Raw genomic sequence first — 23654 nt, forward strand, 5'->3', positions numbered from 1 at the left:
CAGTCATGAAACCTAACGTATCGTTGACCTTACACGCATTGATACATTTAACATTTCTTCGTGTTACTATGGTATTGCAAATTTAAATGCTATGCACCCTTTGCTTACACAAGGATATAATGATATCAAGAATAAAGGAAGGATATAATGATATCAAGAATAAATGGAAAGATCTTGGTAGCAGGGAGAGAAGCCCAGTTGTATTCAATATATTTTTCAACTTTTTTCATGATGGATCATATAACATCTTATAACACTGATTTTTTAATTTGATTTAAACTATTATATCATTTAAATGTTTAGTAATTATCAGAATTAAATTATATGTACAATGATCCCTTATATAATGTGCATTTATACTGTATGTTTCTGCCATAATGCAGTCCTCATCTAGTGACTAATAATTTAAATTGTGCACACTATTATGATATAACACATGGCATTCTCATCTTGCATTGTGTACACTATTATGATGTAACACACACAACATTCTCATCTTGCACTCCTGCAGAGATAACTTTGATCTGGCTCCCTCCTAACATCCACCAACTCTTGCACCACACACACTCACATTTCACCTTGGCTTCTGAGAGAAAGGCAAGGTAGTTATCGGGAGAAAGCACTAAACCATTACGACTATATAGCGCCTACGAGCTGAGCATTCCACTTTAATTGATTTTTCAGGCATTTTTATTTACAGAAATCTTAGCAGATATATGGATATAGATATATGCAGATATATCTGCATCATTGACTAGAGTAGTAGTCAAACACTGATTGTCATATCCTTCAAGCTGACCTGGACAAAATAAGTAAATGGAGCAACACTTGGCAGATGGAATTTAATGTGAATAAATGCAACAATATGAAATGTGGAATAGGAGAAAGTATAATAAAATAAATATGATCAAATTAGGAAGTAAATTTTTACAAACAGTGGTTTTAACAAGTTAAGTGAGGTGGTGGTGGATGCCAAAACTGTTGGTAGTTTCTAAGTCATATATGACAGCACTGGGAAGATGGGATACCACAAGCATAGCTCTCATCCTGTAACTACACTTGGGTAATTACATGCAGCTCTCCCTACCAATTTCTTCACATATACACACACAACTTTCCTAATACACACATATGCATCATGAAGTGGTTAAAATTCAGCACTGGTTGTTTCTTATCTCTTGCAGATATGAAAGTCAAATTTTGACTTTCATATCTGCCAGAAATTGGGTTCCAGCCATATTGAAATTACCTTATTACAGCAAACTTCCAAAATGATGTACATCAGGTCATTTAATGATCTGTCCTGGACCATTATAAAGTCGTGTAATTGAAAAGGAATGGAAGAGACAGACAATTTAAAGGTATAAAAGATATAGTTTGTGGATCTTTTCTGATATTTGAAGACATGATAATGAGGGAAATCGAAGACTTCATATAGTGTGTTGGGTTCATGTACTTATTGGTTGTTTTCTGGATATCAGAGGGATGAAAGACTACAACTTGTGTCATTGTGCAGGAGAGAGAGAACTGGCTATGAACCTTGCCTGATGATCAGGAAGCGAGGAAAGAGGGAATAAGAAGGGCCTATCTTGCCTGTACCAGGGTAGTCTTTTATGCCCTTTTTTAAATGACTATCATTACTTTTTTTATGTCTGTTTTCTTTCTTAAATATAGAAGAGAAGCAGGGAACCTATTAAACCACTCTTAACCCTCCCTAGGCTGTTTTACAAATTATGTTAGATGTGTACAGTTCCTAACCTTCCTAGTTTGTCCTCAAGGTAAATATTTGGAAAAACAGGCCTAGTAGGCCACAATGTATTGAATCAATTGCAAAATATTTCTAATTAATACAGGGAACCTCCTTACAGGATAGGTTTGGTTACTCAAAGTGGACACTTTAGAAACAGGTCTCCATAGACCACTGTATTGAAGCATTTGGTGATTATTCGAGCAAACATGAAAATGAATTAAACCAATCAAAGCCTTCTTAGAAGAAGCATTTTGTTCCTCAAGGTAGATATGATAGGAGCAGGCCTCCTTAGCTCACAATCTATTCAAAACATTGGTGATTATTCAAATAATTATGAAAAACAAAACCATTCCTATTCTTTATCCTTCCCGTCTAACCTTTCCTACACTTACCTGATTCTCTTAATTCTTACCGTCATGTTTCTCTTATCTTCATCTTGCTCTTACCTTAAATTAACTTTCTTAAACTTTTTCAGTTACACAACTTGATCCAGAATAGACTAAAATGTCATCGATTCTTCATTTTGTGGGTTAGGTGTCAACTCTTCAGCCATGTTATTGTGACTCATCCTCTGCTAATAACATGTTGTTTAATGAAGCTAGGTTCCAACTCCTGCACTACATTAAAACATAAATATAAAAACCAGGAATCACAAAATGTAGTGACACTAGTACTCTATAGTGTGGAATATTGTTGCACAATAATCATCATTCTAAGTTGGAGAAATTGCTGACTTGGAGAACATGCAAAGATCTTTTACTGCTAGAATCCACTCGATGAAACATCTTAATTATTGTGACTTGTAATCTTTATTACCTGAAGTGCAGGCAGGAGAGATGCATAATAATTTATGCCTGAATTTTTTTTAGAGGGACTGTTCTCAGATCTGCACACATAAATAACATGAGACCAGAAGGAATGGTATGAAGTGCAAACTAGCCCCATTGAAAATCAGAGCTACAATAGTTACGCTGAGTGATCTCTATCAACATCAAAGGCCCCGAGATGTCCCCCCCCCCCCCACCTCTCACACACTAAATAAAAGGGACAATAGTTTTTGATTAACATCTTACAGTGCTCAAAAAAAGAACTTCATAAACACCTCCAAAAGATACTTTATAAACCAGGCTGTGATTCGGACAGCGAGCAGCTGTAGTCAAGAACCTAGTTGACTAGATTAGCTAGGAGGCCTGCCTGGACACTCACTCAATGGAGCAACATCTTGCTCATTTTTGTCCAAACTGCATTGTCCCATTTACAGTCATGCACCTTGTAGAAAATCCCAATTTTTGGTTCATCACGTCTTGCTCTCTCGTTATCCCTTGGTAAAAATCTTTGATGAATCAGATACTTTCCATATCGCTTGCCTTATGCCCTTTTGTTCATGTATTGGCATCCTGAATGATATTTAGTGCCTTTTGAATTTCCAGTGACAAGCAATGCTTTACAGTCTTCCTGGCTTGGTTCCTTCTTTTGGTAATTATGGTAATTATTTACCACCCCTAAACTCCCATCCTCCCCCCACACATACTGAAGAAATACTGTATACAGTCAATTGTTCTTTTAATTTTTTTTCTTTGCTGATGCAGAGTATAGATAAGTCTCAAGTAACATGCCAATACATTTTTGTTAAGCCCAGTAGTGTCCTTGTATTTATTTTTTTTTAATTTATTAAGAGCAGAATAAAGCCACAAGTGAAAGGTGAGAGCTACCAATGCCTTAGTATTTGTTGATAATAAGTACCCAGTACAATAACCTTGGTTTAGAACAAATATTTTGTCATTTAGACATTGTAGTTAGGTGGTGATCATTTTACAATCTGAAAAGCATTATTGTATGAAATCAAAAGTTATCTGGCAATTATTTAAGTATTTTTATCAGGTACATTCTTTGACAATTATTTTTATTGCTAAACTACTGTTAAGGTAACATACCTGTATAAAAATAATCCTGTAAAGAAATTTAAAACAAAAAAATAGTAAAATTAAATTAAAAAAAAATACTGCTACATGTATATTGAACTTTTAGGTGAGATCAGTTGAATGTGTGAAAATTTATACATGGCACTTACTTTTATACAAATATATGATGACAACAAAAAAAAAGGATAAAGAGAAGTATGACTACTTAAACATAGAAAGGTGAAAACGTGCAAACACTCATATTACTAAGTTTATTGTAAATTGGTTAAAAAATAAAAAATGCATTTATGTCTATTTCTAATTAGCCATTTAAAGCACTTTATTTTGATAAGTTACTTAGTCATTTATGGTAATTTTCAAAGCTAATCTCTAACAGTACCCACTTTCATCTAATATAAGAGTGGAACAGATAGAGCATCCTCATGCCAATCGTGAGATGGTCAACTTGTGAACCATGTCTCAAGGTCAACACACTCACACTACAGTATTGGCAGGTACTGCATCATATATGGATTAGTAGGTATGATATGTTTCATTCACTTAAATTGTTTAACAAGTAATGTTATCTTTTCTGGAAACTTGTCATGCCTTGCAATATTTTTTGTCGCCATTTGACAGTTCATCCTATATAGTTTTGTCTAATTTGTCTATATTGTTCCCTGTAAAAAAATTTTTTTATATAAGTGATTAATGTACTGTTCCTGGTTTCTACTTATATTTGCCTAAGAAGGCTAGTTAGTAATTATCAAGAAAAGGCATCAAGCTATTAACACTATTTAGAACCACCTATGGCACAGAAGGGTACAAAATTCATAGATATCACTCAGGATAGCCAATATGAGAGCAAAAATGCATATGATGAACAATGTTCAAGTAACAGATTCACCAAGGATTTAATCCAAGGGCCAATTAGGAAGCAAGATTTCCAGTCTTCCTGAAAACTGGATGATCCTGTGAAGAGTTGCAGAACAGTGCATTTCTGATAGTAAAGTGCTTTGTTTTATTTAATTCCCATAAGTTGATCATTTATGGCCAAATTACAACTTAGACCTGTTTCCCAACACTGGTTATGATAGAAGGAAGGTGGTCACATTTAACACAAGCTTTCCGACCCTTCCCTGAACACCTCACTTAAACAGGCTGGCCTCTGAGGGCGTACAGCAGCACTTAGATTGTTTATATTTCTGTTTACACTTCCTAGTTATTTTTGGTTATAACTATAATTCTGGTGTAAAAGTATTAATTTACAAACGTACTAGAGCAGAAGTGGGAAGTGTTTTATGTTTGAAGGCCAATGAAGCCACATTCAATGTATTAATTATACCACAAAAATCCAAATCTTTTTGTGAAAAATCTAATTAATATATTAATGAAATGTATAAATAAAATTATTATATACAACTTAAATAGAAGGAAAGTAATTTTAAAAAATATATACCCTGTAACATTTTACTAACGTTGTTAATAACTTTCTAGGGGGAGCACCTTGGTAGCTCACTTAAGCTATCATTGAGATGACTGCATTCTAATGGGTCACATCAATCACAGGAGGTACGTTTGGTCTATCAGGGACCAGTTCTCTGGCTCTTCTCACAGAGACGCAGGGAGTGAGTGATAGTCCACTACCCAACCGGCAAAGCATCCAGAAAGTCAGACGCTTTACAGACAGTTGCAAGATTTACAGAAAATGAAGCATCGAAACTGTCAAACAAATATGCAAACTATTCAAATAAAACAATTGGGTTGCTCACTAGCTCAAACATATCAGTCCCTATAGCTACTACCAGGAGGCCAGTTTACCACAGTCACTTTATGGGCACGGTGTGCTCTTGTCAGGCATTTGTGGCTTTCTGCTTATTTGGGTGCCTTGGAGTTGGCCCCTATTGAGTTTAGATGCAATAAGAGGACAGTGCAACAGTAAAAAAAAAGAGTATAATGGGACAGGTCTGGACATGGCAACAACCAGTCTATCGGTAGAAAATGAGAAACGGCTTGCCGAAGGTCCCACCAATTGCCTTCATCTTTTCCAGGTATATTTTAAAGCACAGTTTTAACAGTTACTGCTTCGGCTGATAGGCGGTTCCATGTGTTTTTTATTATTTATTTATTTATGTATACAAGAGTTGTTACATTCTTGTACAGTCACTAGTACGCGTAGCGTTTCGGGCAAGTCCTTAATCCTATATTCCGTAGAATACGACCCCGCTCGTTTAACAACCAAGTACTCATTTTACTGTTGAGTTAAACAGAGGGTACAGTTAAGAATTTGCGCCCAGTTAATCCTCCCCGGCCAGGATACGAACCCAGGACAAAGGGCTCGCGAAACGCCAGACGAGCATCTCAACCACTTCACCACGGGGACTTGTTAATAACCCCGTGGGTCAAAAAGCATCTCCCGTTCTCAGTCCTACATAGTGACTTGTTGAGCTTGAAACCGTTGCTCGTTTGTGTTACATCTGGACTGAAGAAAATATCCGGATTAACATCCTCTAACTTGTTCAGTATTTCTAAGTTTCAACGAGTTCCGCCCTGGCATGGCTAGTTTGTAGTGTTGTTAGGCCTACCTTACAACCATTCCTGATACGAGAGATGACTTAGCTCTGGAATGACTTTTGTTGCCCAGTGTTGCACCTTCTCCACAGTAGCTATGTCCCTCTGAAAATGTCTCCAACCCACAGAATGTGCATGAGGTGAGTGATAAGTTAACTAAACTAGATGTCTATAACAATCTGTTTTGGATAAACTTGTGTTACGCAGCTGGAGACAATTAAGGAGCCGGCAAATACCCAGCGTGTGTGCTGGACTGTACTTTTTTTTATTTTATTTTTTTTTATTATTTTGTACCACATACGTGGCCACACTGTACTGTAAACCACCTATAAACCACACTGTTGTGGACTGTACTAGAAGGTTCTGGTCACATTGACCGCTCTCGGCATGACAGCACGCGCGCCCTGGCAACGCGTCCATAGCAACATAAACCTAACACATTAGAAACGAATTTTGTTGCATTATTACGCAATATCGAAATATTTAAACATGATCATAATGAAGCTGATCAATTTGAAAATTTATGCAGGTGAACAGATGTAGACTATTGATTACTGCAAATAAGAAGATAGAAAAAACTATCAATAATTCTCCCCAAGGCTCGTAGTTAGTTTCCCAGGCGAAGTTGAAGGATGACTTGCGCAAAATGTAAATATAATACAAAATACTAGTTTATTTAATATATAAACAAACAGCTGAGTAGTAGGTATTAAAAGACGATATAAGTGAGTTATTAAACCTTGAACTTTGTGTTTTATTCCGAGTTTTGAGGGATGTTAGGGAGACTCACGTGGGAGGATTTGTTTACTGTAGCGGCTGACAGCGGAGGGCGAGGGCTGGCGGCACACTCCTCTATAACACCACAATTATGGCAGACAGCGAGGAGAGGTTTGACGGCATGCTGCTGGCCATGGCTCAGCAGCACTCCGGCGGGGTGGTGGAGGTAAGCAGAGTAGTGAAGCAGTTGTTGTTATAGATTCAGCTACTCTGAACAAGTTCCTAGTAGCACTGGCTATGGTGAGCCCGTAACTTACTGGCACAAGAGCAGGGTAAGTAGCACGGGCTATGGTGAGCCCGCCGTGGACTTACCTGGCACAGGAGCGGGGCTGTAACTATGTTCCAAAAAGTGAAGCAGAGACCGGCTCTGAAATGTATCGTTTATAGGGAGAGACGAGCTGGTCCTGAATGTTCCAGGTCTTGCTTCGCATAGGAAATGTATTAACTAGTAACAACTCTTGTCTTCCCCTTTAATGTCCAGTGTTTAAAATAATGTTAAGTGTTGCTAAAATGACTTGCCTCCATTGTATAATATTGCCATACATAGTAGTTATAGAGGAAACTAAGGGCAACCTCTGTAAGCATCTTCACCTACCCAAAAAATCAGATCAGCCAAAAGAAGAAACCGTGAAAGAAAATTTGCTCCAAATATTAAAACAAAAGAAAAAAATTCAAGTTTTTCTATGCCTAAAAGAAGCCAAGACAAGAGAAAACACCCAGTAGGATCCTTGAAAGATGAGACCAACTAAATTGTTATAAAGGCAAACAGTATTGAATTAATACTTCACATCAGTGTTCATTCTAAAAAAAATAGACATCCCATTACTTACACAAGTGCTTGAAGCTGGAAAAGTAAAGAAATTAAATTGAGAGATATCCTTATTACATGCAAAATATTCAGGAAGAGCACAGAGAAATTGAAGGAAACTAAATCCCCAGGTGTAGATGGACTTCAGTCCAGTATTGTGAAGGAACTTGGCAATGAATTATGTTTACCATTATAAACCTTGGCTACAACTGAAGCGTGAGGCAGGCATGACTTTTTTTTTCTTGATTGTGGAAGTTGTTTAACAGCAACTGAAGGGACTGTACTACTCCTCTCTCGCTGTATTATGATGTTCCTTTTCTGTATGGCTGCCTGGGCAGCTCTCCTACCTCCAGAATGAAGGAGAATTTTTTATGTTATTTATTCGGAATATTAAGCTCTTTTTATGTATGAATTTGAATAACAATATCATTTCAATTGGTTCTCCAAGAACTGGTTAATTTCTTTTAATTGTACTTGATAAGAAATGACAGATAAATTCAGTCTCCCAATTGTTACTTGTGGTGAATGATGCCAGGATATCTTACCAAGAAGCTTACCAAGAACCATGCATTTGTAACCTGCACATTAATTTGTTAATCAAACCGAAACAGAAATCTTCTCATTGAGATTTATTTTGTAATATTTTATGATTACCTAATTTACTCGAGGAGCCACTAACATTAGTTGCCTTCACGAGAAAAGGAAGCCAGCGGCTTGTCAAAGATCACCTCTATTTGCCTTGATGATCCTCTCCAGGTGGTTTATAAAACCCAACAGAGTTTCGGCATTTGCGGCTTCGGCGGGTAAGCGGTTCCACGGGTTTATAATCCTGTGGGTGAAAAACATCTGTTTTCAGTCCTCTATTAAGGTTTGTTGAGCTTGAAACCGTTGCTCCCTGTTTGTTACATCTGATCTTGTGAAGAAATTGTTAGGATCAACATCCTCCAACTTACAGTTTTTTAAGTTTCATTGAGATCCATCCTGTCATGCCTGGTTTGCAGTGTTGTTAGGCATATGGCTCTCAACCATTCCTGATAAGAGAGCTGATTTAGCTCTGGAAGTTATGGTGAATATTTCCTATAGAATCCACTAGTCATTTATTCGTTTGCCTTGTTCGGGTAGAAGGTAGACACAGTAGTCGCTTCTGTATATATTTATTGACTGAGATTGCAAGGTATATATCTGCCTAGCCGAGGTCCTTCTACTCTGAGCCTGTGAGGATAACTGCGGCTGCTGGGAGCATGCTTGATGCTCCTGTGTCTGGCATGACGTCAGAGGCCTACTTGCCTGTGATTGGTTACATTTCAACTGACAGAATTTTGAGTATAACACCGCTCGGACACGCTACCAAGTCGACGTCCCTTGTCGACAAGCTCTGGCTAGCTATATAGTTACAATGATACTGAAAGGACCTCGGTGGCATTCAATAATGGCTTACATGTGAAATTTGCATAATAAAACATTGAAAGAAGATCAGGTGTGCGTAATACAAACAACTCGGCATATATGCACCAAAAAAAAATTCATCATAATAGGTGAAAATCATGGTAACAATTCTTTGATTAAACCAGAGTATTAAGAACATGTGTATGTCTACTGATCAGATATGAACAATACAACTCAAGGTATTGCCTAAACAAAATTATTAACATGTGTCAATGGCATGTGCTTGAAAACCATACAAAATTAAACAATTATTACATTAATGGAACAAAGTTCTGACCTAACAACCACAATTGAATTTCAAGATAGATAATGATTTTTTTTTTTTTTTTTTTTTTTTTTTTTTTTTCTCTTTTTTTTCTGAAATAATACAATATATTTACAAGACCAATGTACAATATATATAATGTGCAATATATTTACAAGCATATACAAGACCTGGATCAAGAAGACTAACATCTGCGTGATAGCAGTCAGGATTCACTGGCCTCAATGTGGTTGCTAGAACAATAATAACTCCTATGACAAGCACTGTAAAAATACAAATGGTAGTAGACTTAACAATGGCATCTAATTTATAACCAAATAAAGTTGAGAAAAACTATACATTATATATAATGGTAATAATAAGACACATGTGGTAGAAATACTGCAAATGAGGTTTTTTTTTTTTCAAAACAAACAGAATAACTGCAGAGTGCAATCAATTATAAATTCTGCGGATATCTACACCTAGCTCATCCAGAGCACTATACAACTCTGGCTCTGACTGAAGGTCCGGAACAGATGAAACTTCATGTGACAAACTATCATCTTGAGAGATATCCTCGTTAACATCTAGCCAATGGACATGTGGTGAGTGCACGGTTGAAACGAGAGGTCTAGATCTAAGATTATAATTGCTAGTATGGGGTTGCTGAGCATCAAGTGGTCTGTCAACCACAGAAGGTGGTGTCCGAGTAGGAGTATCTGTCTGGGTAAGTTCATTGTCATCTTCCTCATCAGTCTCGTCAACAGTTATTTTAGCTAACTTCATGTGGTCTAAATGTTCATTTATGTACTCTCCTGTTAACAAGTTCTTAAGTCTGTATTTGTTACCTTTAATAAGCTCGATTACCTTATATGGACCCAAAAATTTCTTAGTTAACTTGTACATAGGACCAGACCTGTGTTGGTTAAGTATCATTACTACAGATCCAATAGTTATTTTACTGGGTTTAGCTCGTGCATTCCTTGCTCGAGTGAACTCGGCTGTTGCTTTGGACAGTTGTTCTCGTATTTTCTTGAATACTAGTTGCATTTGTCTACGCTTCACTTGAACAAAATCATCTACGTTATATAAGGGAGTAGGAGGTACGTTAATCAATTCATTAGGGAGGATCTTATCTGTACCATAAAGAATAGCGTGAGGTGTGTCACCAGTAGAAACATTAATTGAAGAATTTATAGCACACTGAATTAAGGGTATAAAATCATCCCAATTGTTGTTATCAAAATTCAACGTGACTCTCAAGGCATCTAACACTTTCCTGTTAGTACGTTCAGCTAGTCCATTACTTGCCGGATGATAAGGCATGATGCTACATTTTTTTATGTTATATAAATCACACAAGCTAGTTAGAATACTATTACTGAATTCTGGTCCATTATCTGAAAGGATTACTTTAGGCATACTATATCTACAAATTATTTGGTCATGGAATGCGCTGGCTATGGTTTCTGCTGTTTTGTTCGGGATAGGAACTAGTTCGCAAAACCGTGAAAAATTATCGACCATCACAAGCAAATGTTTGTTCCCTTTCTCTGTTTCCGCAAAATTTGTCAATAAATCCATCGATATTCGTTCCCAAGGAGCTTTAGTTGCTGGGTACACCTGAATTGGATTAGGTCCTGAAACATGTCCCTTGTGCTGTAAACAAGTTAAACATCTGTCAACATAATGAGCAATCTCCTTAGCCATTTTTGGCCAAAAATATTTCAATCGACCTTATTGGAGTGTACGATCCTTTCCTGGATGTGCACTTGCAGGAGCATCATGGATAATTTTTAACACAGTTGGTACCAAGACAGCTGGAACAACTAACTGACAACATTTCCTCGAGGCTGTCCCTAGCTTTACTACTCTACACAGTAAATTGTCCAACATAACTAGTTCTTTCAATGGTACTGGCGGTTTATGAATCGGGCGAGTGTCTTGCTTAGTCAAAAATTTAATGACGGGTGCCCATATGGGGTCTTGTCTTTGTTCCGTTTCTACTACTGTAGCATCTAATGCTGGGTAATTTAACTGAATCGCAGCTACGTGTCGAGAAAACGCATCGGCTACAACATTTTGCTTTCCTGGAATATATCCAAATGTGGGATTGAATTCTTGAATTGTGAGCAAATATCTAGCAAACTTTCCAACTGGATTCTTATTTTTGAACAAGGGAATTAATGGTTGGTGATCTGTAAGAACATGAACTGGGTAATTATAAATTGTATCCTTGAAATGTTTAAGTGCCCAAACAACTGCCAAGGCTTCTCGTTCTGTTGCACTATAATTTTTCTCTTCTTTGGATAATGTGCGGCTAGCATAAGCTATTGCGTGATCTCTGTGACCTTCTGTTTGAAGCAATGCAGCACCTATGCCTATGTCACTAGCATCTGTAACCAACGTAAAAGGTTTAGAAAAATCTGGGTACCTAAGGACAGGTGACGAAATCAAGGCTGCTTTGAGTTTTTTGAATGACTGATCCTGGGCCTCTCCCCAAACAAAGGGTTCATCTTTTCTTTGCAACTTGTAAAGCGGAGCGGCTATAATAGAGAATCCAGCAATAAATGAACGATAAAATCCTACAAGACCTGTGAACTGTCTTACGGCTTCTGCGGTACGAGGTGTTGGAAAATCACGGGCAGCAATAATTTTTGATTCATTCAATGTAATACCTGAAGGTGTAACTGTATGACCTAGGAAATTAATCTTTTGCTTTAAAAATGAACATTTTGCAAGCTTTATTTTTAAATTAGCTTCAGCGAGCTTTGCAAGTACTTTCTCAAGGTTCTGGAAATGAGTCTGAACATCTTGCGACATGATTATGAGATCATCAAGGTAAACTAGAAGTGTACTTCCTATCAATCTACGAAATAGATTTGTCATGAGCCGTGAAAAGGTTATTGGACTACTACGCAAACCAAACGGCATTCTTTTGAAATGAAAATGACCACTGGGAGTACTAAAGGCTGTCAATTGTTTACTTTCCTCATCAAGGGGGATTTGCCAGAATCCCTGCAACAAATCTAACGTTGAGAATACTTTGTTTCGACCAATACTTTGCAACAAATCATTTAGAACTGGATGAAAGTTACAAAAAAAAAGTAGGAGCTGCAATAAAGAAAAACCAACCAAACCTTGGGAATAATCTTAAGAAGCCTTGACTTCAAGGAAGAGAAGGAATTATACAACTATTGAAGACTCTTGTGCACCCTTATCTGGACTACTGAATCCAAGCATGGAGACCTGTCATTCAAAAGGACTTCTCTGATTTGAAGAAAATTCAACAGTGCCAAAAATTATACTAGTATTTATTCAACTTTCAGACAAGGAATGATTGAGGGTCTCAAGACTTAACGGTCAGATATGACAGGGCTGAACTTAAGAGAACTTTTAAAATGCTGAACAAATTAGGAAATATTAATTCAAACCACCTCTTTAAAAGGTTAAATGTAATGCATATGAGGAGCAACAACTCCAAGCTCAACAAGCAACAATGTAGAACAGGAAACAGGGGAGGCTGTTTCACCCATTGGGCTATAACTCCCTTGAATCACCCATTTGCTGAAGGATCATCCCATTCCAAATGATCTTGGCTCCCAACCAGACCATCTCAGATTTATATGAAATTTGGTAGATGTTATAGTTTATGAAGTAACATTACATATGCAAAATTTTAGCCTTCAGGGATGCATGATACTTGTACAGTGGGGTTGAAATTGTGATAAAAAATACAGTTTTGCTTACAAGCTCAACAACAAAAATGTCATAACTTTGTTTCTAATTTAATTATAATTAAATAATAATTATTTCATTATTATTTGGGTAGAACAGTCATGTTGGGCTTCTTTTGAAGTTAAGGAGACATTGTTTTAATTAAGCTTTACATTAGATATTAAATATTTTATATTAAGGTCACATGATGGGACATTTGACCTTGAATGAATACTGTATAAAAAAGTGTATCTTTAATATATTTTAGATTTTTTTTTTTTATTGTACAGTTAAATGCATTCTCTGGTACAATATTGGGTACAGTATAGCACCACCTATGAGGTCAGAAAGAAGGGGCCTGACTGCTGAGTGGACAGCGCTTCGGATTCGTAATCGTGAGGTTCCGGGTTCGATCCCTGGTGGTGGAGGAAACAAATGGGCAGTTTCTTTCACCCTGATGCCCCTAGCAGTAAATAAGTACCTGGGAGTTAGACAGCTGCTAAGGGCTGCTTCCTTGGGGTGTGTAACAAAAAGGATGGCTGGTCGAGGACCGGGCTGCGGGGAGGCCAAACCCCAAAAATCATCTCAAGATAACCTCCCCCACGGGGGTGGAGGGGGGGGGTGCTAACGAGCGAGGCGGGCTAGTTGAATGGTGTTGCTTTTTTAATGGGAAGCTCTTTTGCTCGTAGGTCGCATTTTTCAACCAGATAGTGATCTGTTTGGTTTCACCTACTTTTCTGGGTGCCTTCCCTGGTTGATGGCAAGTATGATATACAGTACTCTAAATGTAAAATTTTCATAGGCCATTGCTCCCTGTGGCTCTCTGAGGGGACCAGGTTTTGGCACTGGTCTCTGGTAGGCAACAAAAACTGTGACTCCAAATAGGATAATGTAGCACTGTATCAGTGAGATAGCTTCAGTGAGCCTGCAGGACTCGCCCAGAAACCGGCGTTTCATTACATTCAACACTGGGTTTTTTCTTTTTCTTTCAGTAAATAGCTTCATAGCCCTTTACAGATATCAGAGGTAGCCTGTCATAACCTGAGTGCAGAACTATAAGCAACTCGCTTGTTAATACACCACTTCACAGCATCCCACTTAAGGCTTGATTGCCAATTATATTACACCTGACAGTGACCTGCATAGCATTAGTATTAATAGGCAGGACTAGGGTTCTGACAGAACGGCATCTTTAGCACTGCATAAACAGTAGTGTTTTTCCTCATAACAGGTTGCCTTTGATATTATGTATTGAATTATGTATTGATATTCTCAAAGAAAGTAGACCAGTATATTAAGACATCAAGACCGATAAGTAGTTGCGTTAAGAAATGCAACTACTTCTTATCAGTGGATAAGAAGTACTGTAGTTGCATTTTTCTTTACTACATACAGTATGGCTAATTAATGTTTCATTTTCAGTTGCTGGACACTTTCTTCAGCTTCTTGGCCAGAAAGACAGACTTTTATACTGGAGCTCCAGAAGACGTCAGTGAAAAGGTGGGCCTTTTCATTGCCATGTAGTGAACTTGGCATACAAGTTTATTTGTATTTTTATGTAACAAATATGGTACAGTATATGCACTTGTGGAAAATACATTAGGGTCACTCATGGTGTATACAGAGAGAGATGGCTAGCTGGGCACTGGGGAGGTGGAGATGGAAGAGGGGCAGGGTTGACCTCATTTCTCTTTCTTTCTCGCTTCCATTCTCTTTCTCTTCCATTCTCTTTCTTTCTTTCTCTTTTCCTCTTTTTCTCTAACTCTTTTATTAAAGATATAATTAAAGTCCTGATCCGCTTATGTTGATGATTGATGTTGATGAAGCATAGTTATTTACATGGAAGAGGTGGTGGTGGATGTTGATGGTGTTGGGTTGACTGGGTCAACATGCGATGAGTCAGGTGCAGGTGATACAATGCAAGCTTTCTTGGAAGCCATTGCAAAAGACTCTTTAATTGACATTTGTTTCATTCCCTTGGCTCTTGTTTTTAAAAGCTTGTTACTACTACAAACATATAGTGGTACTATATTAAGCCTAGAAAATGTTAAGTTTTTTAAATGAACAAATCCACAAGGGCCGTGACGAGGATTTGAACCTGTGTCCGGGAGCATCCCAGACACTGCCTTAATCGACTAGTCGATTAAGGCAGTGTCTGGGATGCTCCCGGACGCAGGTTCGAATCCTCATCACGGCCCTTGTGGATTTGTTCATTTGATGCATCACGTTAGTGTGATCTCTGTGTGTGTTAAGTTTTTTGTTTTTTATTAGACCCTCAGTAATATTACTACAGTAGTACCACTCATGAACCTTCTTTATGCAAGAGTTCACATTTTGTGCTTCCATCCATTGTAGTCATGTGTACTCTAATTTGTGAATGACTGGTTCATATGTACATGTAACAGGAGTCTGTTTTCACAATCCTGAATGCCTTTCTTTTTCTTTTTGTAGATGGTAATCGATAAATTTAAGAAATATAAAAGTTTGGCATTTGCTGAGCAAGATAAAAAAAAGGCTGAATATGAAGAGGTTGAAAGGAGAAAGCAAGAGAGGATGAAGAAAAAGGAGTTGGAGGAAAGACAATTGGCCAATGCCCCTAAAATTAAAGAACTTACAGAGGAAGAAGCCAACGAACTAGAGAAAAGTTTATCAGAGGTAAGACACTTAGGCATTTTATTGATACTGAGGTTATAGTACTGGCACAATATTATATTTTTGTCAGTACAGTGTTGTGTTTTGTACACTGTACTGAACTTTTCCTGCAAGGCTGCAAACAATTTATTTGTTTGTTATTTAATTGTTATTTGTTATTTAAATGAAAGGGGGGTCAATTTATTGACAGGACCTTCTGTTAGGATCCTGTGGTCTCAAGATAACCTCAAGATAGGACAACAACTTTATTGGTTCATAAAATCTGCTGAAATGTTGGTTTTCTTTAACTTTCATATTGGTAATTTCGTAAATAGGAAATATTTTAATGTAGTACATTTAAAATTAGCTTAATTTTTATTCAGGAATGCTGCTGTGATTAATGCAGTATTGATATCCCAATAGCATCCTTCAAAATATAATAAACGTGAAACTTGGATCAAGTGTTGATCCACGGTATTTATAAATTGCTTTTCTGGGTAAGTTCCCTGTCCTCCTGGTGGCCCCTCGAATCTGTCTTGCTGAGAATGTTTATAATGCTGCAAACTGGTTGTGGAAATCGTGTTTGGCCTACTGGGGATCAGATCCAGAACCCGACTCCCTCAGAGGTGCACATTTTGCTTCCTCACTGGGAAAAAATCCAGAAAGTCAGGGAAGCATTACAGGCAACTGTCAGGTTCACGGACACTGAAGCCTCAAAACTATCAAACCATTCCTCCAACAATTCCAAACAAATGCTTGAAACATTTGAAACTTGCTTGAACCTGTTAGTCCCAACAATTTCCACCAGGTGGCTAAAAGCCCTGGTCCACCTGTCAACTTTCCCAGGTCAGTTCTGTCACTGATGCTGTATCCTCAACACCATTGTAGTGCTCCTGGGTTGCCATCAGTAGTGGCAGGTCCCCGTGTTAATAAGCTAAGTGCCAGCTATCCTTGGAATTGGTTCTGGGGGTCATTTGCTTGTGTATTGTTTTCTTTCGGTATGTGCTTCATGTGTGTATTTTCTGTCAGCCTTGTAGTGTGAACTTGTCTCATTTTCAGCTTCGAGCTGCATGTGTTTAGTCTTCTTTCCTGGATGCTTGCTAGCACTATCCCTGTACTGACAATTGATGCTTCTCTGGTATGTTTGGGAGCACACCATTTCCAGGCAAAGGTACTGGGGTGGAGTGCCTTACCTTGGGTGGTTCAAGAGTCTTCGACAACTCTGTTTAGGCTTCACCATGCCTCCACCATGCTGCCTATTGGAATGGTGACTCATGTGAGTCTTGTGGTGTTTGTGCCCCTAGAGTAAGATTTGTGATGATAACCACACTTGCTTAGCAAGCAATTGTGAAACAAAAGTGGGTAGCATGATTTTGTCATGGGTCTATGTAAACTCCACTACATCCATATACAGTATTGCTATTACAGTATAGCCATATTAGTATCATTGGTATAAAACCCATACAATAATAGTTAAAATCAATGTATGATAACTGCACTGCCCTGTGAATCAATGTGTTGAGATAACCACACTTTAAGGGTTAATGCAGGTAAGAGACTCCAATGAGATCAAAGTCCATCTTTGATATAGGTCAGACAAGCCATTGACAGGTGTAGTGGATAGTTTACTAGCTACATATTTTCAAAGCCATACCAGATTAGTCCCGAGTCCAGATGATTTGATGAGTGTTGATTGGTTTGATATCTTCTTTGGTGACATATCAAACAGTTTTTCTGTGGTGAATTGAGGTATGCTTTACAATGGTCTTGGTGCCTCCTGTTACATGGTAAGATCGTGCCCAGTTCCTGTCTCTGGGCGTGATCCCAGTGACCGGAACATTATCCCAGTCATTGAATTGGGTAGACCACGGTCCTGGGTAGGAGAGCAACGAAGACTGCCGTACTTAGAAAATAGTGTTTCCAAGGATTTTAATTTAACTGCCAAAATGCTGTCCTGGAGTTATCTAAGTTGAATTAGAGCATGGATAGTTCTAAGAAAATGAAAGGTAGCATAAATGTAGTCAAGTCCTCTTGTGAAACTGTTGAGTGAAATGACCCTGGTCCTATCCTGGGACCTTTATTGATTACTGTACATGTAAACAATTTAGACAGGATTGAACATCATCATATGAAAATTTACAGATGGTATAAAAATAAGGAGGGGGGGGGGAACTCGTAATTGCTTCAAGACAATATAAGTGTGGGTAAATATAAATATTGTAATATTTTTTTTTTTTTTGTTAAATTGTTTAATTTCTTTGAAATAAAAATTAGGATTGCTAAAAGGTTGTGCTTTGATGGTAAAATGGAAGGAATATAATTATGGTGGATGTGACAGTCTTTGATGGGATTTTTATTCTGTATCTTTAAAAATGCTGCATTTGTACTGATATTATTCTCTACAGGAATCGACAAAGACTAAAGAACCCGAGAAAGTTGAAAAAATGGAAGATGACGACGATGAAAATTCTAAAGGAAAACTTAAACCAAATGCAGGGAATGGATGTGACTTGGACAAATATCGTTGGACTCAATCACTACAGGAAGTTGAGGTAAGGACTCTGTAGTTCTTGTTATTGTGCTATCTCATATTCTAGGATCCTCTTCCCTCCCTTTCCTAATAACTCTTCAATGCTACTGTACTGGAACTGCCAAGACTTAAGGATTCGCACCAAGCTTCTGACACCCACTCAACTCTACTGGGAGAAAAGGTCACAATCTGGCTCTGAGACAAAGGGAGCTTAAGGATCAGAGGTCAACCTAAACCAGAGGAAAAAATTCATCAGGAAATATTACTTGTAGATAATTTTGAACCCTGAGGAATGCAAGTTTGACAATAATGATGTACCTCATCACCGTAATAGAAGCCCAGGTCACCCAAGAACCCCACAGGCTAGCCACTTCCAGGAGTCCACTTCGTCTCTTTTCCTCTTGTTTGCTTCCCAATTTTCTACTTTACATTAACACCTCAAATAAAAAATAAGAAGTTAAGCTATACCTGCTTGATGGGGTTCTGGGAGCTCTTCTACTCCTGAAGCCCAGCCCGCGACCAGGCCTGACTTGTGAGAGCTTGGTCCAACAGGCTGTTGCTTGGAGCAGCCTGCAGACCTATGTCACAGCTGATGTGTCCTAGTAGATAGGAAACATCTCAGCGAGATAGCTTCAGGAAGCCAAAGGGGGGCTGCTCCAGAAAACCAGGTGGAAGGTTATTGAGAGTATGAGGATTAAAAAAGTTTGATAATTGTGTAATTAGGTAATTACAGTATATTTATACAGTAATATTCTTATTGCAATTTATGTTGAGTCCAACATTAAATAGTAATATTGCAGTGTATACATATACTGTATGAGCTCGGTTTTACGAAGTCCTCTGAACCAAATATTTGGGTTATTTGGCTAAAATCGCATCTGGATAATTTTCTGCTAAAACTTCGCCATATCCGGGCAGAAATCCAGACAACTGGAGATTAGGATACGGAAATTTTCAAGAACTTCACCTTTCAAGATCTACAGTCTCAAATAAGAAAATGAACTACACCAAAATAAACAAAAGTTTCTGTTTCATATTATATTTTTTATTTATAGTGTGTGTGGAAATTAGAATTATGATGATTGTGGAACAAAAAATTGCAAATATTGTAATTGTTGGACTTGTAAGAATTCTGCTTATCCAGATGTATGGCTTATATTAAAAATAACATTGTTCTTTTATCATTTATTTACAGTCATACAATAACAAATGCTCTTCACAGAAAAGCAAATTGACAGATACATGTTTATACATTAGGCAGTACAGTAATAATAAGCGCTAGAATGAGTGAGACTGTGGTAGGTAGATATAGTTGAGCTACACAGCTTTCACAGAGTCCACCTAATGTGTTGACCAAACCACACACTAGAAAGTGAAGGAACGACGACGTTTTGTTTCGTCCTGGACCATTCTCAAGTTGATTGTGAATGTATATCCACCTAATGTGACTGTGACGCTTCATATGCTGTACACTACTTTATTTTGGAATTATTATCTCTGTCTGAAATTATTCAACAATTTGATATTTGTAAAATAGGGCATTGTATGAATATTGTTACATAAAAATACATTTTCCTAGCACAATTAAGTAGAAACTTGCTCTGAAATGTCAGTACAGTAATGAATATAAAAGCACCAGCTAAATAATTTGTCTATTTTCTAACTTTTTTTGTTTTATAAATAGGGTACAAGAAAAGGCTAATGAATTGAATGCCAGGCTCTTAAAACTACTTATAGGTATGATTTATACATTGTATTGTACAGTGACTGCCGCATATCTAAGTGTATCTAAATGATAGAACCTACCATTTGAAATCACAGATTACTTGGTGAGTGTGCTCAAGGGAAGATGTTATTCCTTGACAGAATATTTTGGACCAAAATACATGGTGCGGTAGTATGCATTAGGCTATCATGTAATGTAATGAATTACATGCAGTATTGAAATTAAGTAATACTGTACTCTGTACTCTGTAATTTCAAATTCACTTCTGATTTAGCCCTTTCCATTCTATTCCAACAAAGGTTCAAAAAGCCGGGTAGAGCAATATGTTTTTGTGTAATTTTATTGCATATCTAGAAAGAAAAAGACTTGCTCTCTCTAGCTATATCATTAAAGTACAGTATTATAAAAAAATACAAAAAAATTGTTTCCATTTTGTAATACAGTACAGTATACATTTACATATATTGTCTAGATAATTCTATGACAGGGTGTAAGTATTTCCCCAAGAAAACTTAGAATTAGGTGTGAGGAGTGAGAGTTTCATGGACAAATTTTTGGCAAATTTGTAGCTAATGCTTGGCGTGACATGGGATTCTGTTGCTAATAGATGACAGCATTGGCCTAGTATAAGCACTAGTTTGAAGGCCAGAGGACCTGGGAGAATGCTTTACCCACTAAACACTAAAGTACTGTAGTTTCTTTCGGGCTGTTTATTCAATACTGTATCACTAGGCATTTTATATACTGTAGTATTTTATATTCGGTGTATCCTCCACATGATCATCATTATCTGAATTTATCCACTTGAAATAATGTGCTGTAATTTTATGACTTTTTTCATTTATTGAAAAGTTGCCTACTTAAGTTTTAACCCCATAAGAAAAAAAGGATTCATGGACTAACAAGTCCTAAACTACACATCAGTAACAAAAGTTGACGCATGTCACTAAATAAGTCATTGATATGACTGATAATCACAGATAACTACCTGACAATATCAGAGTGGCTCACCAACCCAAGTTCACAAAGTTACCTCCAAAGTTGGCTAGGAAAACTAAATTTCTCACACATAAGACATGTACTATTCATGTGAAGTACATTAGGATTGTACAGAGGCTTGAGCTTTATAAAACTAATGTGCATGATGAATTTCTCATGAGTTCTATATTTTGAGACCTATGCAGGTTTGTTTTTAGAACCTAATGTGTTGAAGATGGGCTAATTTATACAATTCAATAACTTTAATCAGTAAAAAAGTGAAGTAACAGGATATATGTTGAGTAGTGCCAGATTAAGATTGTATGTGAGGCAAATTCTCTAAGAGTACCTTTTATCAGACTTTTGGAGAGATTTGTTGCTATTTACAAAAGTTTTGGCACTTTGACCTAATACCCAGAGACCTTACAGTAAGCAAAGGGACAACTGCCTAAATATATATATATATTTTTTTTTGTATGAGATTAAATTAAATGGAAAGGAATAAATGAGAGACATTTAATGAAACATTGTGTTACTTAATATAGCAGTCTGTTTTACAAAATTAAAATTAAGATACTGTCATGGTCCACATTTAGTGGAGTAATGCCACAGATTAATTTTAAACTATATGTTGTAATATTTTGTTGAAAGTAAGTTAGACTTTCATAGTGACTTGTAATTTGCAAGCCAGGTAATATTTTAGCATACTCTACCCTCATAATTTAGGATATAACATAATGGCTTTTCAGTAAATATTTACTAGACTGTATAGGATGGACTTCTGGTTTAAAAGCTGCGATATTCTTAACACTTTCATAATGCATATTTTTGTATCACGTTAATTTCTTAGTTGTCATATTAGTTTTCTGTACATTGAAGAGGTTTGCCACTCGGCCTAACCCTTGGACAACAGCTCATGCAATATGATGTACAGTACATTATTTTGAGTCATCTGGGAAGAATCCTGCCTATGTCATGTGTTTTTAATTAAAGTATTGTATTTAGGATTTGCTTGTAAATCTTTATAAGTTACAAGATTTAGCAACTTTCTGGCTATTATTCAACTAATAAAATAATAAACCTTGTTAATATACATATTTATTACGGTAATTAGAAGAATTTGAGGCAAAAATATCTACTGTACTATTCAGTTTGAGACCATTATTTATTTATTTTTGTCTTCATTCACCCTTGTATACAGTATTTTATTTTCCTGAATACAAGAGAATGAAATGTAAAACTAAAATGTAACTATCCAAATTTCAGAAACTGATATCAATATCAGAATTTAATTATAGTACTGTATTTGGAAATTCTGAATATCCAAGAAAGTACAGTATATCTATATGTGTATATGGAGTTTTTATTTTATTTTTTAATTTATTTATATATTTTAACTCAGTTGCAAACTAATATACAAATGTAAGAATTTTACATATTGGTGACCTGGAGCTGCGGGAATTGTGTCTCTAAAGGTTACAAATTGAAGGAATATTACTAACCAGATTTGTGGTCAGAAGCAGCATCCCCTTTGATTACTTTGAGTTATGTCATCAGGCCTATTTTATAGGTCATTTTAGTAATCCCCTGATCTTTTATTATCATCACTGACGATGAAGTGGTACAGATATTCCCTTAAAATATGAGTAAAGCTGTTCATTGTAGTTGGCATGGTCTTTCCTAAATAGTGGAAAAGCTGGCAATCAATAGTTTTAAGTACTGTATATGTATGTAATCTGACACTTTTGTAATGCTGAATTTCTAAAAAAAACTTGTAAAAATCAACCATACTTAATATTAATTAGTCAGCGTAGAATTCAGTTGAACAGTTATAGTAATATCATCCTTAGTATACATGCTTGCTAGGAACTAACAAGTCAGTATAGTAACAGAAAATACTAACTTTATTGTTGTAACTTTTGGTAGCTATGGGTATGCACTATGAAGATACTGTCAGATATTAAGGAACTCGTTGAATGTGATGGAAAGTCTTTGGTATAAGTACCAGAGGGATTAGAACAATATAACTTTCATACCGACACCTGTTTGGTATGAATAAAGTGCTTCTCCCTCTCTCATACTTTCATATGCTGTTTTGACAAGTGAAAAATACCTCTTGATTTACATCCGGTCTGTAACATTGGCTGTTTGATGTTTCAGGACCACTGGAATCAAAGAAAAGTTAGTGTTAATACATGATCCAGTTACAGCAGTATGCTTAAATAAATACTGTATAGGATATTGGTAATTAATATGACTAAAGACTGAATCATTAATAACATGCCTAGGTAATATTTTATATATGTGATTTCAATTAATATAGAAATATAGTATCACAGTCTTGCATTTCATGTGTTGAAAAATCACTCCATTTATTAAATGATTTCAACATTTTATTCTTTGTGGTAAATATGTTAATGAAGGTGTACCTTCAAGAATGTTAACTCTCGGACTTGATAACGATATATTTCATTGAAATGGTTTGCAGATTTTATCTATGATGAATTTAATATTTTATCGTGAAATGCAGAGACCTTATTAGTAAGATATTTATTAAAACAGAATAACAGTA

The 23654-nt window shown here is 36.6% G+C and overlaps 2 protein-coding genes across 7 annotated transcripts in view; one reads left to right on the forward strand and one right to left on the reverse strand.

Moving 5' to 3' along the window:
- Positions 1–5531: 5531 nt before the first annotated feature.
- Positions 5532–23654, forward strand: part of LOC123759355 (nuclear distribution C, dynein complex regulator) — a 157929-nt gene continuing 139806 nt past the window's right edge. The window contains exons 1-4 of one of the 3 annotated variants that reach the window (XM_069335127.1): positions 5532–5702; positions 14640–14717; positions 15669–15872; positions 18254–18400. In XM_069335127.1, coding sequence (XP_069191228.1) covers positions 5625–5702; positions 14640–14717; positions 15669–15872; positions 18254–18400 — 507 coding nt within the window. In that variant the 5' untranslated portion in view covers positions 5532–5624. Of the gene's footprint in view, positions 5703–6340; positions 6363–7035; positions 7166–14639; positions 14718–15668; positions 15873–18253; positions 18401–23654 lie in introns of those variants that run through there. The other 2 variants (XM_069335126.1, XM_045744294.2) reach the window with 2 other exon arrangements.
- Positions 19549–23654, reverse strand: part of LOC123759356 (uncharacterized) — a 119962-nt gene continuing 115856 nt past the window's right edge. For all 4 annotated transcript variants that reach the window (XM_069335124.1, XM_045744299.2, XM_045744296.2 and 1 more), the window contains one exon: positions 19549–23247. In XM_069335124.1, coding sequence (XP_069191225.1) covers positions 23204–23247 — 44 coding nt within the window. In that variant the 3' untranslated portion in view covers positions 19549–23203. The remainder of the gene's footprint in view (positions 23248–23654) is intronic.

Source organism: Procambarus clarkii, chromosome 32 (genome assembly GCF_040958095.1).
Source record: "Procambarus clarkii isolate CNS0578487 chromosome 32, FALCON_Pclarkii_2.0, whole genome shotgun sequence".
Lineage (NCBI taxonomy): Eukaryota > Metazoa > Arthropoda > Malacostraca > Decapoda > Cambaridae > Procambarus > Procambarus clarkii.